Source organism: Zalophus californianus, chromosome 16 (genome assembly GCF_009762305.2).
Source record: "Zalophus californianus isolate mZalCal1 chromosome 16, mZalCal1.pri.v2, whole genome shotgun sequence".
In the NCBI taxonomy this organism is placed as follows: Eukaryota; Metazoa; Chordata; class Mammalia; order Carnivora; family Otariidae; genus Zalophus; species Zalophus californianus.
In genome coordinates, this window is record NC_045610.1 from 48,178,667 (window position 1) to 48,193,925 (window position 15,259).

General features: G+C 39.7%; 1 protein-coding gene across 1 annotated transcript in view; it reads right to left on the minus strand.

The window, feature by feature from the left end:
• Window positions 1-14,927, minus strand: part of SMURF2 (SMAD specific E3 ubiquitin protein ligase 2) — a 115,479-nt gene extending 100,552 nt beyond the window's left edge. The window contains exon 1 of the mRNA XM_027625411.2: window positions 14,832-14,927. Coding sequence (XP_027481212.1) covers window positions 14,832-14,883 — 52 coding nt within the window. The 5' untranslated portion in view covers window positions 14,884-14,927. The remainder of the gene's footprint in view (window positions 1-14,831) is intronic.
• Between the last annotated feature and the right edge of the window lie 332 nt (window positions 14,928-15,259).

A 15,259-nucleotide genomic window follows, 5' to 3' on the forward strand; every position in this document is an offset into this window, starting at 1 on the left:
AGGTCACAAATCAGGTCTCAACCGGCACCAAAAGATTGGGATCATTCCCTGCATATTTTCAGACCACAATGCTTTGAAACGAGAACTCAATCACAAGAGGAAAGTCGGAAAGAACTCAAATACATGGAGGCTAAAGAGCATCCTACTAAAGAATGAATGGGTCAACCAGGAAATTAAAGAAGAATTTAAAAAATTCATGGAAACAAACGAAAATGAAAACACAACTGTTCAAAATCTTTGGGATACAGCAAAGGCAGTCCTAAGAGGAAAGTATATACCAATACAAGCCTTTCTCAATAAACAAGAAAGGTCTCAAAGACACAACCTAACCCTACACCTAAAGGAGCTAGAGAAAAAACAGCAAATAAAGCCTAAACCCAGCAGGAGAAGAGAAATAATAAAGATCAGAGCAGAAATCAATGAAACAGAAACCAAAAGAACAGAACAGATCAACGAAACTAGGAGCTGGTTCTTTGAAAGAATTAACAAGATGATAAACCCCTGGCCAGACTTATCAAAAAGCAAAGAGAAATGACCCAAACCAACAAAATCATGAATGAAAGAAGAGAGATCACAACCAACACCAAAGAAATACAATTATAAGAACATATTATGAGCAACTATTTGCCAGCAAATTAGATAACCTGGAAGAAATGGATGCATTCCTAGAGGTGTATCAACTACCAAAACTGAACCAGAAAGAAACAGAAAACCTGAACAGACCTATAACCACTAAGGAAATTGAAGCAGTCATTAAAAATCTCCCAACAAACAAAAGCCCAGGGCCAGATGGCTTCCCAAGGGAATTCTACCAAACATTTAAAGAAGAATTAATACCTATTCTTCTGCAACTGTTCCAACAAATAGAAATGGAAGGGCGCCTGGGTGGCTCAGTTGGTTGAACGACTGCCTTCGGCTCAGGTCATGATCCTGGAGTCCCAGGATCGAGTCCCACATCGGGCTCCCTGCTCGGCAGGGAGTCTGCTGCTCCCTCTGACTCTCTTCCCTCTCGTGCTCTCTCTCATTCTCTCTCTCTCAAATAAATAAATAAAAATCTTTAAAAAACAATAACTGATCAACTTTAAAAAAAAAAATAGAAATGGAAGGAAAACTTCCAAACTCGTTTTATGAGGCCACCATTACCTTGATCCCAAAACCAAAGACCCCATCAAAAAGGAGAATTACAGACCAATATCCTTGATGAACATGGATGCAAAAATTCTCACCAAAATACTAGCCAATAGGATCCAACAGTACATTAAAAGGATTATTCACCACGACCAAGTAGGATTTATCCCTGGGCTGCAAGGCTGGTTCAACATCTGCAAATCAACGTGATACAATACATTAACAAAAGAAAGAACAAGAATCATATGATCCTCTCAATCGATGCAGAGAATGACAAAGTACAGCATCCTTTCTTGATCAAAACTCTTCAGAGTATAGGGATAGAGGGTACATACCTCAATATCATAAAAGCCATCTATGAAAACCCTACAGCGAATATCATTCTCAATGGGGAAAAACTGAGAGCTTTCCCCCTAAGGTCAGGAATGCGGCAGGGATGTCCACTATCACCACTGCTATTCAACATAGTATTAGAAGTCCTAGCCACAGCAATCAGACAACAAAAAGAAATCAAAGGCATCCAAATCGGCAAAGAAGAAGTCAAACTCTCACTGTTTGCCAATGATATGATACTTTATGTGGATAATCCAAAAGACTCCACCCCAAAACTGCTAGAACTCATACAGGAATTCAGTAAAGTGGCAGGATATAAAATCAATGCACAGAAATCAGTGGCATTCCTATACACCAACAAGACAGAAGAAAGAGAAATTAAGGAGTCGATCCCATTTACAATAGCACCCAAAACCATAAGATACCTAGGAATAAATCTAACCAAAGAGGCAAAGGATCTGTACTCAGAAAACTATAAAATACTCATGAAAGAAACTGAGGAAGACACAAAGAAATGGAAAAAAGTTCCATGCTCATGGATTGGAAGAACAAATGTTGTGAAGATATCAATGCTACCTAGAGCAATCTACACATTCAATGCAATCCCCATCAAAATACCATCCACTTTTTTCAAAGAAATGGAACAAATAATCCTAAAATTTGTATGGAACCAGAAGAGACCCCGAATAGCCAGAGGAATGTTGAAAAAGAAAAGCAAAGCTGGCGGCATCACAATTCCGGACTTCCAGCTCTACTACAAAGCTGTCATCATCAAGACAGTATGGTACTGACACAAAAACAGACACATAGACCAATGGAACAGAACAGAGACCCCAGAAATGGACCCTCAATTCTATGGTCAACTAATCTTTGACAAAGCAGGAAAGAATGTTCAATGGAAAAAAGACAGTCTCTTCAACAAATGGTGTTGGGAAAATTGGACACCCACATGCAGAAAATGAAACTGGACCATTTCCTTACACCACACACAAAAATAGACTCAAAATGGTTGAAAGACCTAAATGTGAGACAGGAGTCCATCAAAATCCTAAAGGAGAACACAGGCAGCAACCTCTTCGACCTCAGCCGCAGCAACTTCTTCCTAGAAACATCGCCAAAGGCCAGGGAAGCAAGGACAAAAATGAACTACTGGGACTTCATCAAGATAAAAAGCCCAACAAAACCAAGACAACCGACAGAATGGGAGAAGATATTTGCAAATGACATATCAGATAAAGGGCTAGTATCCAAAATCTATAAAGAACTTATCGAACTCAACATCCAAAGAGCAAATAATCCAATCAAGAAATGGGCAGAAGACACAAACAGACATTTTTCCAAAGAAGACATCCAAATGGCCAACAGCCACATGAAAAAGTGCTCAACATCACTCGGCATCGGGGAAATCCAAATCAAAACCTCAATGAGATACCACCTCACACCAGTCAGAATGGCTAAAATTAACAAATCAGGAAACGACAGATGTTGGCGGGGATGCGGAGAAAGGGGAACCCTCCTACACTGTTGGTGGGAATGCAAGCTGGTGCAACCCCTCTGGAAAACAGTATGGAGGTTCCTCAAAAAGTTGAAAATAGAGCTACCATACGATCCAGCAATTGCACTACTGGGTATTTACCCCAAAGATACAAATGTAGGGATCCGAAGGGGTAGGTGCACCCCGATGTTTATAGCAGCAATGTCCACAATAGCCAAACTGTGGAAAGAGCCAAGATGACAATCGACAGATGAACGGATAAAGATGTGGTGTATATATATACAATGGAATATTATGCAGTCATCAAAAGGAATGAGATCTTGCCATTTGCGACAACGTGGATGGAACTGGAGGGTGTTATGCTGAGTGAAATAAGTCAATCAGAGAAAGACATGTATCATATGACCTCACTGATATGAGGAATTATTCTTAATCTCAGGAAACAAACTGAGGGTTGCTGGAGTGGGGGGGGTGGGAGGGATGGGGTGGCTGGGTGATAGACATTGGGGAGGGTATGTGCTATGGTGAGCGCTGTGAATTGTGCAAGACTGTTGAATCACAGATCTGTACCTCTGAAACAAATAATGCAATATATGTTAAGAAAAAAAAAAGAAGAAGATAGCAGGAGGGGAAGAATGAAGGGGAGTAAGTCGGAGGGGGAGTTGAACCATGAGAGAAGATGGACTCTGAAAAACAAACTGAGGGTTCTAGAGGGGAGGGGGGTGGGGGGATGGGTTAGCCTGGTGATGGGTATTAAAGAGGGCACGTTCTGCATGGAGCACTGGGTGTTACGCACAAACAATGAATCATGGAACACTACATCAAAAACTAATGATGTTATGTATGGTGATTAACATAATAAAAATTTTTTTAAAAAACTGAAATTAGCTACTTATGTTTGCAATTCTAATAAAAAGAATTTTTGTATCTACTCCTATAACACAAGTAGGACATGTGTAACATAGTTTATATAAGAAAGTTTATCCTAAAATATGGATTTTCATTAAAAGCCAGTGTCACCTTTGATAGATTCTAATTCTCTAACTCCATTTATTTCAAGTACACTCATTTAGACTTTTAGTTTTCAGTTTTATAGGTCTAACACACTCCTGACATCTACCTGTGCAGAAATATCTCCATCTACTGACAAAAGGTGAAACTACGGGCTATTCTTGAAAGTGTGGCAAGCTACAGGGAAATGTAGTTAAGTCACTGAAGACTGGATTTGGATCCAAACAGTTTTGCCACCTCCAAAACCCTGAGCTATTCAAACAATTCTCCAAAGCTCTTCTACTTTTCAGCAAAAGTAAGGGGGAGAGGAGAGAACACAGTTAATTGTCTAAGTGTCTGCTATATGAGTTCATGATGAAAATTATAACACAGTAGCTTATCTAACTATATGAATTCTTTATGATACACTGGGTACCCCCAAAGTACACATTTGTGCCTATTTTATAAGACATGATATCAATTAAACAGATACCTATATTAATCCTTATTAATGTTGTACTTGCTCCTATAACAGCATATAATTGGTTATGACTAACATTTGAAAGTCTTTGATCAAAAATGACAAAATACATTAACATAATACTTTACAGCTTGAACAGTATTTTTCACATACATTATTTCTTGTCCAGCAGCATCTTTTTTTTTTTTCCCAAGATTTTATTTATTCATTTGACAGAGAGAGACACAGCAAAGAGGGAACACAAGCAGGGGGAGTGGGAGAGGGAGAAGCAGGCTTCCAGCGGAGCAGGGAGCCCGTTGCGGGGCTCGATCCCAGGACCCTGGGATCATGACCTGAGCCGACAGCAGATGCTTAACGACTGAGCCAGCCAGGCACCCCTTGTCAAGCAGAATCTTAACTACTACTGTCATTTTAAGCATGCACTTAAAACTAAAAGCACAGGCACCAAGAAAAGTGATAAAGTTTACCCGTGGCCTAACTAGGATCTGAACCTAAATTTTCTGCCTACAAGTTCTATATTCTTTCCACAACATCCCAACTGCCTCTCCTTCCAAATTACCAAGTACATCTTACACAGTAAATAAGATCTACATTACAGATGTCTGTTTTGTGACAGTTCCTAGGAATGTACTATGGTCAAATAAAAAAGTCTGCTTAGGAGCGCCTGGGTGGCTCGGCTGGTTGAACAACTGACTCTTGGTTTCAGCCCAGGTTGTAATCTCAGGGTCATGAGATCAAGCCCCATGTTGAGCTCCCCGTGGGGCTCCACACTTGGCATGGAGTCTGCTTGAGGTTTTCTCTCTCCCTCAGCCCCTCCCCCCGCTCATGCTCACACGCATGTTCGCTCTCTCAAATTAAAAAAAAAAATGGGGGCACCTGGGTAGGTCAGTTGGTTAAATGTCTTCCTTCGGCTCTGGTCATGATCCCAGGGTCCTGGGATCGAGCCCCACATCAGGCTCCCTGCTCAGTGGGGAGCCTGCTTCTCCCTCCCCCACGCCACCCCAGCTTGTGCTCGCGCTCTCTGTCAAATAAATAAAAAATCTAAAAAAAATTTTTTGTTAAATCTTAAAAAAAACGTCTGGGGCACCTGGGTGGCACAGTCAGTTAAACATCCGACTCTTGGGGCACCTGGGTGGCTCAGTTGGTTAAGCGGGTGCCTTCGGCTCAGGTCATGATCCCAGGGCCCTGAGTCTCCTGCTCAGGGGAGAGCCTGCTTCTCACTCTCCCTGCCTCTCTGCCTACTTGTGCTCTCTATCTCTCTGTCAAATAAATAAATAAAATCTTAAAAACGAGAAAAACATCCGACTCTTGGTTTGAGCTCAGGTCATGACCTCAGGGTCCTGGAATCCAGCCCCACATTGGGCTCCACACTCAGCATGGAGTCTGCTTGAGTTTCTCTCTCCCTCTCCCGCTCATGCTCTCTCTCTCAAATAAACAGTCTTGCTTAGATTTTAATAAAATTGACTTTCTTCCTTCATCTTATAGAAAATACATGCTCATAATATAAAATACAACCAAAAAAATACTCATAATCCAACACACATTTAACAATTACAGTATATCTTTTCCTTTCTATTGCCACATTTTACATGTGTTTATTCTTTTTATCCCACCTTTTCCCAAAAATGATCTGAGGGGGATGATAGCTGGTAAACAGGCAAACCTTGTTAACTCATACCTGTTGCAATCCACTTTCATCAGTAAGAGATAAAAATAATAAATTTTTTAAAGGTCCATAATAGAAATTTTCAGAAGAAAAACAGAGACCCCAATCTAGGTTTATTCTGATTTCCTATACTTCCATTCACGGTACTATATGTCGTTGATAATCAATGTCTGCAAATGTCAAGAAATTGATAAATATTTATTGGCTGAATAAATGAAATAATGGCTCCAAAGCATTACAAAATCCTAAATCATTACAGGATCCTATATTAACGATGCATTTATGCTCATTAAACTGTTATCAAAATGTTTATAAAAGCTTTCTAATCATTGTTTGAAATCAGAAGACTCATGTTAAAGCTACAGTTATCAAGAAACTGTGGCTTATAAATGATAAACTTATAAATTATAGCTAAAAGGAATAGAACAGAGTCCAGAAATAGAACTACATGTATTTGTCAACTGATTTTCAGTCAAGGTGCCAAGACAATGCAATGGAAGAAACAAAAGTGTATGTGAGCAAATAGTCCTAGGATAATCAGATATCCATATTGGAAGAAAAAAACAAAACAAAAAAAACCCTTGACGCTTACCTCTCACACTATATTAAAAAATTAACTTTAGAAGAGTTATAGATACAAATGTAAAAGCTAAAATTATAACACAGAAGAAAACATGGGAGAAAACTTTTAGAACTATGGATTAAGAAAAGATATCTTAGAGCACAAAAAGCATGAATCATAAATGAAAGACTGATGAACTGAGCTAAATCAGAATTCAAAACTTCTGCTTTTTGAAACACTATTGGGGGGAAAGCCCCAAATTAGAAGAAAATATTTGCAAAACACATATCTGATAAAGGACTTGTATCCAGAATACAAAAAGAAATCTCAAAACTTGATAATAAAAAATAATTTAAGTTATGAGCAAAACATTTGAACAGATATTCACCAAAGATACACAGATGGCAACTAAGCCCATGAAAAGATGCTTAACATTGTAGGTCAATAAGGGAATTAAAATTAAAGCTACAATGAAATATCTCTACACACCAATTAGGATGGCGAAAATCCAAGATGACAACAGCAAGTGTTCAAGTTTCAAGTGCTAGCTAGGACTAGGAGCAACTGGAACTCCTGCTGGTAGAAATACAAAATGGTACAACTCTGAAAAACACTTTAGCAGACATTTTTAAAGTTAAACACATATTTACATATTTACCATATGACCCAACAATCTAACCATTTACCCAAGAGAAATAAAAACATGTTCACACACAGAGAAGGATACTTGAATGTTCACAGCAGTTTTATTTGTAATGGTTAAAAACTGGAAAGAACAAATGTCTGTGGATATTTGTGAACTGATAAACAAAATGGGGCATATGTGCACAATGCAACATTCCTCAGGAATAAGAAGGAACAAACAACTGATATACAAGATAGATCTCAAAAGCACTATGCTAAGTGAAAGAAGGCTGGCCCAGAAGACTACACACTGTACAATTCCATAAGTAAAGTGGTGGTTGCCAAGGACGGGGAATGGGAGAAGGAGACTGGCTGTGAAGGGGCATGAGGAAACTTTCTGGGAAAAGATAAATAAGCTTTGTGCAATCATCTATGTAGTAATTCCTATTCCTACCTAACATTTTAGGTATTATTAGATTCATTATCATCAAGATTTATCTTAAAACTTAAAAATCAAGTAAATAAATAAAACTTAAGTTTTATGTCTGCCTTCAATTTTTAGTAAGAAACCAAAGTGTTAAACTTAAGACACATGTCAATACTTCTTAGTATATCAAATGTGGTTTTTAAAAAAGTAGTCTATGCCTTCAGAAGCTATTCTAAAACAAACATGAAATTCCTCATTTTGTTAAACTAATTATACTTTAGCGGAAAAATCGCAAAGAAATTTTTTGAATGTAAACATTCAACTGTTAAAAATGCCAAATATTGATACCTGGAAAATTAGCATCAAGTGAAATACTAGCAGGATTAGCATTCAACAAAACTGCTCTAATCAAGCAAAAATACCTATTGCTACATTCCTAAATATAAGCAATACCTAAGATTAGAAAATACAATGAAAATGTCATATAAATTGGCTGGAATTACATCAAAACATAGAAAATTAGGGGCAGCTGGGTGGCTCAGTCAGTTAAGCGTCTAACTTCAGCACAGGTTGATCCCAGAGTCCTGGGATCAAGTCCTGCATCGGGCTCTCTGCTCAGCAGGGAGGGGAGTCTGCTTCTCCCTCTCCCTCTGCCCTTCCTTCCCTGATCATGCACATGCACACACACGCACTCTCACTCTCTCAAATACATACATAAAATCTTAAAAAAAAAACCATAGAAAATTATTGAACTGTCCTGAGCAATACAGACAAAAGCTTAAAAGTAAAAACATGGTGTGCCCCTAGGGGGGGAAACTAAATACACTTAAATGCCTCTTTTCCCCAAAGTAAGGTGATTCTAATTACAATCCCAAGGAAATTTCTTCTTAAACTTAACGAGTTTAATATTTGTGTGGAAGAGCAAATAAGTGAAAATAGCAAAAAAAAAATTTCCATCACAATGAGCATATTAAACTAAATTATAAAGCTACAATAATGAAAAGAGTGTGGCACTGAACAAGAGATAATATGACTCTACTATAACTAATTTACCATAACTAAAAAGATATCCCATCACTGTGGAAAGGAAGAATGGGTTAATCAATAATGATGAGATGATGAAATAGAAACTGGAGGTGAAATATCTTCCTAAATAAGAAACACTAAAATAAAATGTACTTAAATATTTACTAAGCCTCTTAAAGAAAAAGGCCTTCCAAGTAATAGAATAAGAAAAACAGAAGTTGAACAGATTTGATTCCTAAAACAACACGTTTCTGATGTCCAAAAATGGTCAAAAATTAAAAGTCAAATAACAGACTAGGGGAAACATTTGTAGTAAATCTAACAACAGATTAACATTTTTAATTCTCAGGCAGATCAATAAGAAAAACACAAAAGCCCTAACAGGTAATAGGACGAGGCCAAACAAGTCAACAGAAATATCATTAATAAACAGGAAAATATTCAACTTCACAAGTAAATGTTTAAATACTATATTCCATGAAATTAGCAAAAAATTTTAAAAACAAGAGCCAATGCTTGTAACAGGACAGTAAAAAGGTACACTTATTCATTGCTGCCCTAAATAGGCACAATTCTTATAGGAAACAGCCTGAGGAGAAATTAATAAAGAACTTATAAAAGATCCATACCCAATAATGCAATAGCACTCTTTTTTTTTTAAGATTGATTTATTTATTTGAGAGAGAGAGAGAGAACGAGAACATATAAAGCAAGGAGAGGGGCAGAGAGAGGGAGAGAGACTCCTCAAGCAGACTCCCAGCTGTGCATGGAGCTGGACTCAGAGCTCGATCCCAGGACCCTGAGATCATGACCAGAGCCAAAAATCAAGAGTCAGAGGCTTAAATGAATGAGCCATCCAGGTGCCCCTGTAATAGCACTCTCTCTGTGCAAATATCCTAGAAAAATAATCCTTTTTAAAAAGTTATCTACACCAAGATGTTTACAGCAATCATCTGTAATAAAAAATTTAGAAATAAAAGTTATAACAAGGAAAAAAGTAAGAACAATGGTTGTTATGTAGCATCCTCTTAACTGGTTGTCCTAAAATCAGTCTTCACAGTTCCCATTCCAGTCCATCCTCCCTACTGCCCCAAGATTAATGTTTCTAAACATCAAAGACATCAAAGCTAAAAAGCTAAAAATCCTTCAATGGTTCCCACCATCTTAAAAAAAAAAAAAAAAAATCAAACGTCTTGGCAAAACACAGTAAGTTCCAAATTGGGTTGTCCCTGTCTAGCCTCATCTCTTGCCACTCACATCTAGTGCATTAGCCACAAAGAATACATACAGAACTACAAAGATTTACTTCTAGGCCTCTAGCATTCATTCAATAAAATACCAAAAACCCTTAATCTATGCTGAAACAAAGATTCTGGCTTCCTAGAGCTTAGAGCATAGAAACAACAAATACCCTTCATTGAGTTAGGTCTGACACCAGAGGAAGAGCCTCTTAGTCACAAAGGAAAGGCCAACTCAGGTCAAGGAAAGTTCTAGGGATAAGGGTAAGCCTTGAGTTGGAACCTTAAAAGATGAGCAAAAATCTCACGGGGCAAAGGTAATTCCAAATAACTGGAATGTATTTATTTTTCCACACAAAATCTTAGACACTGTAACAAGCTTTCTAGACAATTTGGGGTTCTGACATGTACTTAACCTCCCCAAGTTTCTTCTACCTCTTGGAGCTACTGTGAGAATTAAAATAATAGATACAAACTTAACACAGTGTCTGGCACTTGATAAGCATTCAATACCTGTCAGTCATACAGAAACACACAACAATGCTCATTACAACAGTGTATTTCAAGGGTCCAGCATTCTCAGAACAGAGAAAGTAACAGTAAACAAAAATGACAACAAAAAGAGAAAAAGCAGTAAGAATGGGGTTAAACAACTTATCACCATACAGCCAGGATCAAACAGGTCTCTCTATACACCATGACCATATCCTTATACTACACATTACAACAGATGGTCCTTTATATTCATGATACTTAATCATAAATAAAACATTAAGTTCTGTTAAATGTGGTCTATTTGAAAAAAGTAGGACATAGTACATCTTTAAAAGCCTTCAACATCTTTAACAGACATCAAAAATGGCTAAAATAAAAATCTTGTGGGGGCGCCTGGGTGGCTCAGTCGTTAAGCGTCTGCCTTCAGCTCAGGTCATGATCCCAGAGTCCTGGGATCGAGCCCCGCATCCGGCTCCGTGCTCGGCGGGAAGCCTGCTTCTCCCTCTCCCACTCCCACTCCCCCTGCTTGTGTTCCTGCTCTCGCTGTCTCTGTCTCTGCCAAATGAATAAATAAAATCTTAAAAAAAAAAAAAAATCTTGTGTGCCTAAAGTGTGGCCTTTTGTTTACCTTGAAAATTGAGTTTTATGCTAAATGATAAGCAAAATAAGTAACATGGTAGTATATGTTACAGTTCAACCAATAGGGAAAAAAGTAAAATCCATGATTAAAACACACACACCCTTTACTCACCAATGAAAACCAAACTACATGAAGCACCTAAGCAGGTTCCACTGCATGTCTGAATGTTAGACTAGAAGAGACAACTTAAGACAAAAGGAAGGGGCTTAAGCCACATTAGCTTCCTCCTCAAAAACCAAGAAAATAAGTTGGGGACATTCAAATCACTAACGCTCCTACTTAGAAACCTGTGAGATATAATCAAGTTGTAATTTTTAAAGCCTTGAATCAATAAAATATACAGTAAAACAATACTAAGATACCAGCATATCTAAAGTGGGACTTTTAAATCTGATTTTCCTTTAGCTATAGACAGGTTAACCTCATTACTGCCAAGGGTTTTATAAATTAATAACATGAGAAACAGCACACAAAAACATTTAGGTTACAAAAAGGTCTGCAATAAATTTTCTAGAGAAGTAATCTGTTATTTCTCCCTATCTAAGAAATTTAAATATTACAAATTATACTAAACTGCTTTTTCAAGTCTTTGGTTTTCAAAAACAATAATGATATTAAAAATTACATTTTTTCACTGTAACCAAATACAAAGAATATTTTCTATCCAAAGCATTGTAAGAAAAGCCTGTATCAGATATTCATAAGTATAATGCATACAAATTTTACATTTTATAATCAATTCCCTATAGAAATAATAGTTGAAATTGATAGCTTTACCATACAGCCTATTTTAATGATTAAGTGTTAATGTGTCAGAAGAACCACCAAAGTACTTGATGGACCAAATCAGATTTTAACACCAATGGCCTGAGGAATCTCAAATGTGGGATTAAATTAACCCTGCCTCCTTAGCATCAAAAATACCAAACAGTTCACTAGGTGATTGTGGGCTAAGGAATAATATGTGGAAAAGTCTAATATCTGTTGTGGGCAAAGATCTCATGGCTCAAATATTTCTTCTTCAGTTTGTGTGTATGTGTGTGTGTCATCATGAAGAATTTATATCTTTGAGTAAAGGGGCAACTCTATGTTAAAGATGTAATTGAGTACAGTTCATAAAGCACCATGGAATCAAGGACACTATAAATTTAAAATACTAGTATGGTGCTGGCTTAAAGCAAAGAACAATAATTTTAAAGCATCTTACAGCCCAAGTGTATTGTAAACCAAGTAAAAATTCACTGGGGGATGTGACTTTTTTTTAGTGATTTTCCTCTATTATGGAACCCGGATCTAAATGAACTGTTAAACACTTAGTCTAAAGGTATGCCAAACATTTCTTAAGGTCTTAACAAAGAATCAACTTTTTTTTTTTTTTAAACAAAATGAGGCCTAGGTTAAATATTTTATTTGGCTTCTCAAGATGGACTGAAAAGTTGGGCACCAGCTCCAGACCAGTTCCTGGACGCACATCAAACACAGCCCTGTCATTTATCCAGTCAGTCAAAACAATCTTTTCCATCTAACCCTTTAATGTTTATGTCCTAAAAAGCTGCTAATTGAATCCAGCTCTTGAAATCCATTTGTTAAAATCTATACCATCTAATTTGTAAATGGACAAAAATGAAAAATACAAGTTAACTTTCCTGGCAAAACAGAAGAGGATCCACCAAATGTAACCAAAAAGGAGAGGGCAATGTTTTTAATATCTGAATAGTTTTTTCTTAAAATATGACAGAGACAAATACCCAATGGTTTTTAAAAAAATGAGAGTACCTCAAACTGTTTTTACAATTAAGGGGACACTGTATTTAATATTCCTCAGAAAAACCTAAAAATACAAAAATCACTCTATAAATTTAGTCCAGCGTTCCCTCTCCCCCCCAAAAGAGAAGTGTCATCTTTTCTCCTAAGTTTACTCATGAATTTTTATACTGTATCATAGGTTGTAAGGAAACCACAAACACTTTAAGATACTGAGTCACAGTAAAAACTTCAAATTCATTTTATCTGGAAAAAAAAACACCTGTTTTCTCCCTCATTTTCTCATTATGCATATAGCCTAGAGGGAAGTAAATGGCCAACAGCCTATTTCTGATGCTTTTTGCACACCTGGAATCACAGGTTCTTTCCATGATCACTGCCACAGGACTGACTTCGGAGAGGAACATCAGGAGATAAACCCTAAAGCCACAAAGATCCCTTATAAAGGTATCCTAACAAAACAAGGAAACCGAATGGGGGCAATGTTGGGGCAGGGGGGAGGGGCGTAATCCCCAATCCAGGTTTTCCATTAAGAACCACTCAGTTCATAATTCTTTGCAATTTTCCCCAGGGAAAGTAAAACTGTCATAAAGTCATATTTTTTAAATTGCAGCCAATTTACAGTCAGGCTAAATTCTCAAATACCAAATTCACTGCAAGTTTTTATCCGTAAAGTTCAGCCAGTGGACTCGGATGTGACACACAAGCATTCAATTACAAAATTAGTCCATATAAATCTCAACGTCTAGTGTAGGCAAACATAATTACCGTTTATCCTTACATACGCATGCACGCGCGCGCGCACACGCACACACACACACACACACACACACACACACACAACCTCTAAGGAAAATCGTCTTTCTTACCACACACCCCAACAACGACTTGGAGAATTAAGAGTGAATGGTGAAACTAAGATAACTACAGTGATTTCAATTCCACTTTTCAAACCAAAAATAATTTGTCCTTAAAATGGGGTGACACGACCACGTAAGAATACCAAAAATGGCACTGTGTAAGCAAAATGTACCTGTAATGTTAAAGATTTAATGCACTTGGAATCAAAAACACTTTGTAAGAGAGAAGCCTTCTACCTAGCAACCCCTCCATACATTCTTTTCCATTTAGAAAAGGGAAGGGGAGGAGATGAGAGAGAGAACTTCGCTTGCAAGTTTGTATGAGCACATACTTAGAAATGTACCAAAAAAAAAAAAAAAAAAGGTGCGTCCTTAAAGCAGGTCTGGAGTTAGAAGTGAGACACAAGTTCTGCGGCCTACAAGGAACAACCCAAAACATGCTACCCTACAATCAAACACTTCCAAAACACAAGAGTGTACAATGAGCCGGAGTCGTCGGATCAGGCGGTCACACCGGAAAAATCCACCCCGGTCTCCTCCCCTCCCAAAGACATGCGTTTCAGGTGTGTGGCACCGGCTGCTGTGGCAGGCGGCCGAGAATGAAGGTTTTTGCACGCGGGCATAAGTGGGCGAACAAGTTAACCACCAGGGAACACACACACACACCCTCCCGTTAAGCGCTCCATCTTTAAGGAGTGTTTACAGCTCGCAGTCAGCGACCGGATTCACTAATCCCCGCCACAGGAGCTCTTCATCCCCTCGACGACCCCACCTGGGCAGTGGCCCAGGGGATGCTCCCCGAGGGCCCGGAGAGAGTCGAGCTCCTCGGCCAAGGCTTTCCGACCTTAAATCCGCCGGCGAGTCCAACCGGGGCAGCCCTCCCCGCAACAAAAGACCCCCGAGACACCGTCGACTTTTTCAAGAATTCCCCCAACAAGGGCGAGTGGTTTAGCCATTACTCTCCCTGAACTAGGCCTTCCCACGTCCCCGACCCCCAACTCACCATTGATCCCGACCCTGGCCCTGCCCAAGGCCACAGGCACCCCCCACCGGCTCGCCCACCCCGCGGATGCCCCGGCCCAGCTCCCGCCGCCCCCCTCACCTGTCAGGCGCAGCTTGACGGGCCCGTTCCTCCGACCCCCGGGGTTAGACATGTCCCCGGCTGCGGGGGCGGCGGGGGCGGCGGCGGGGCTGCGGCCGCGGCGCGGGGCCCGGGGCCGGCGGGCGGGGCGGGGGCGACGGCGAGGCGCGGCGGAGTCACCACAGCGGCCGGGGCTGGGGCCCGAGCAGCCGGCGCCGCGGCCGCCACGGCCGGAGGGTCCCGGATGTGCCGAGCGTCGTCGCCATGAGCCGCGGAGGGAGCGGGACGCCGAGCTCCCCCCTCCTCCCACTTCTCCTTCCTCGGTCCGGGCCGCACAACAAAGCGGCAGCCGCGGCCGGCCGCGCCGCCTCCGCCCGCGCCCGCGCCCCCGCCGCCCGCACGCAGCCGCCTCCGCCTTTCCCTCCTCTCGGCTCGGCGAGGCCCAGGAG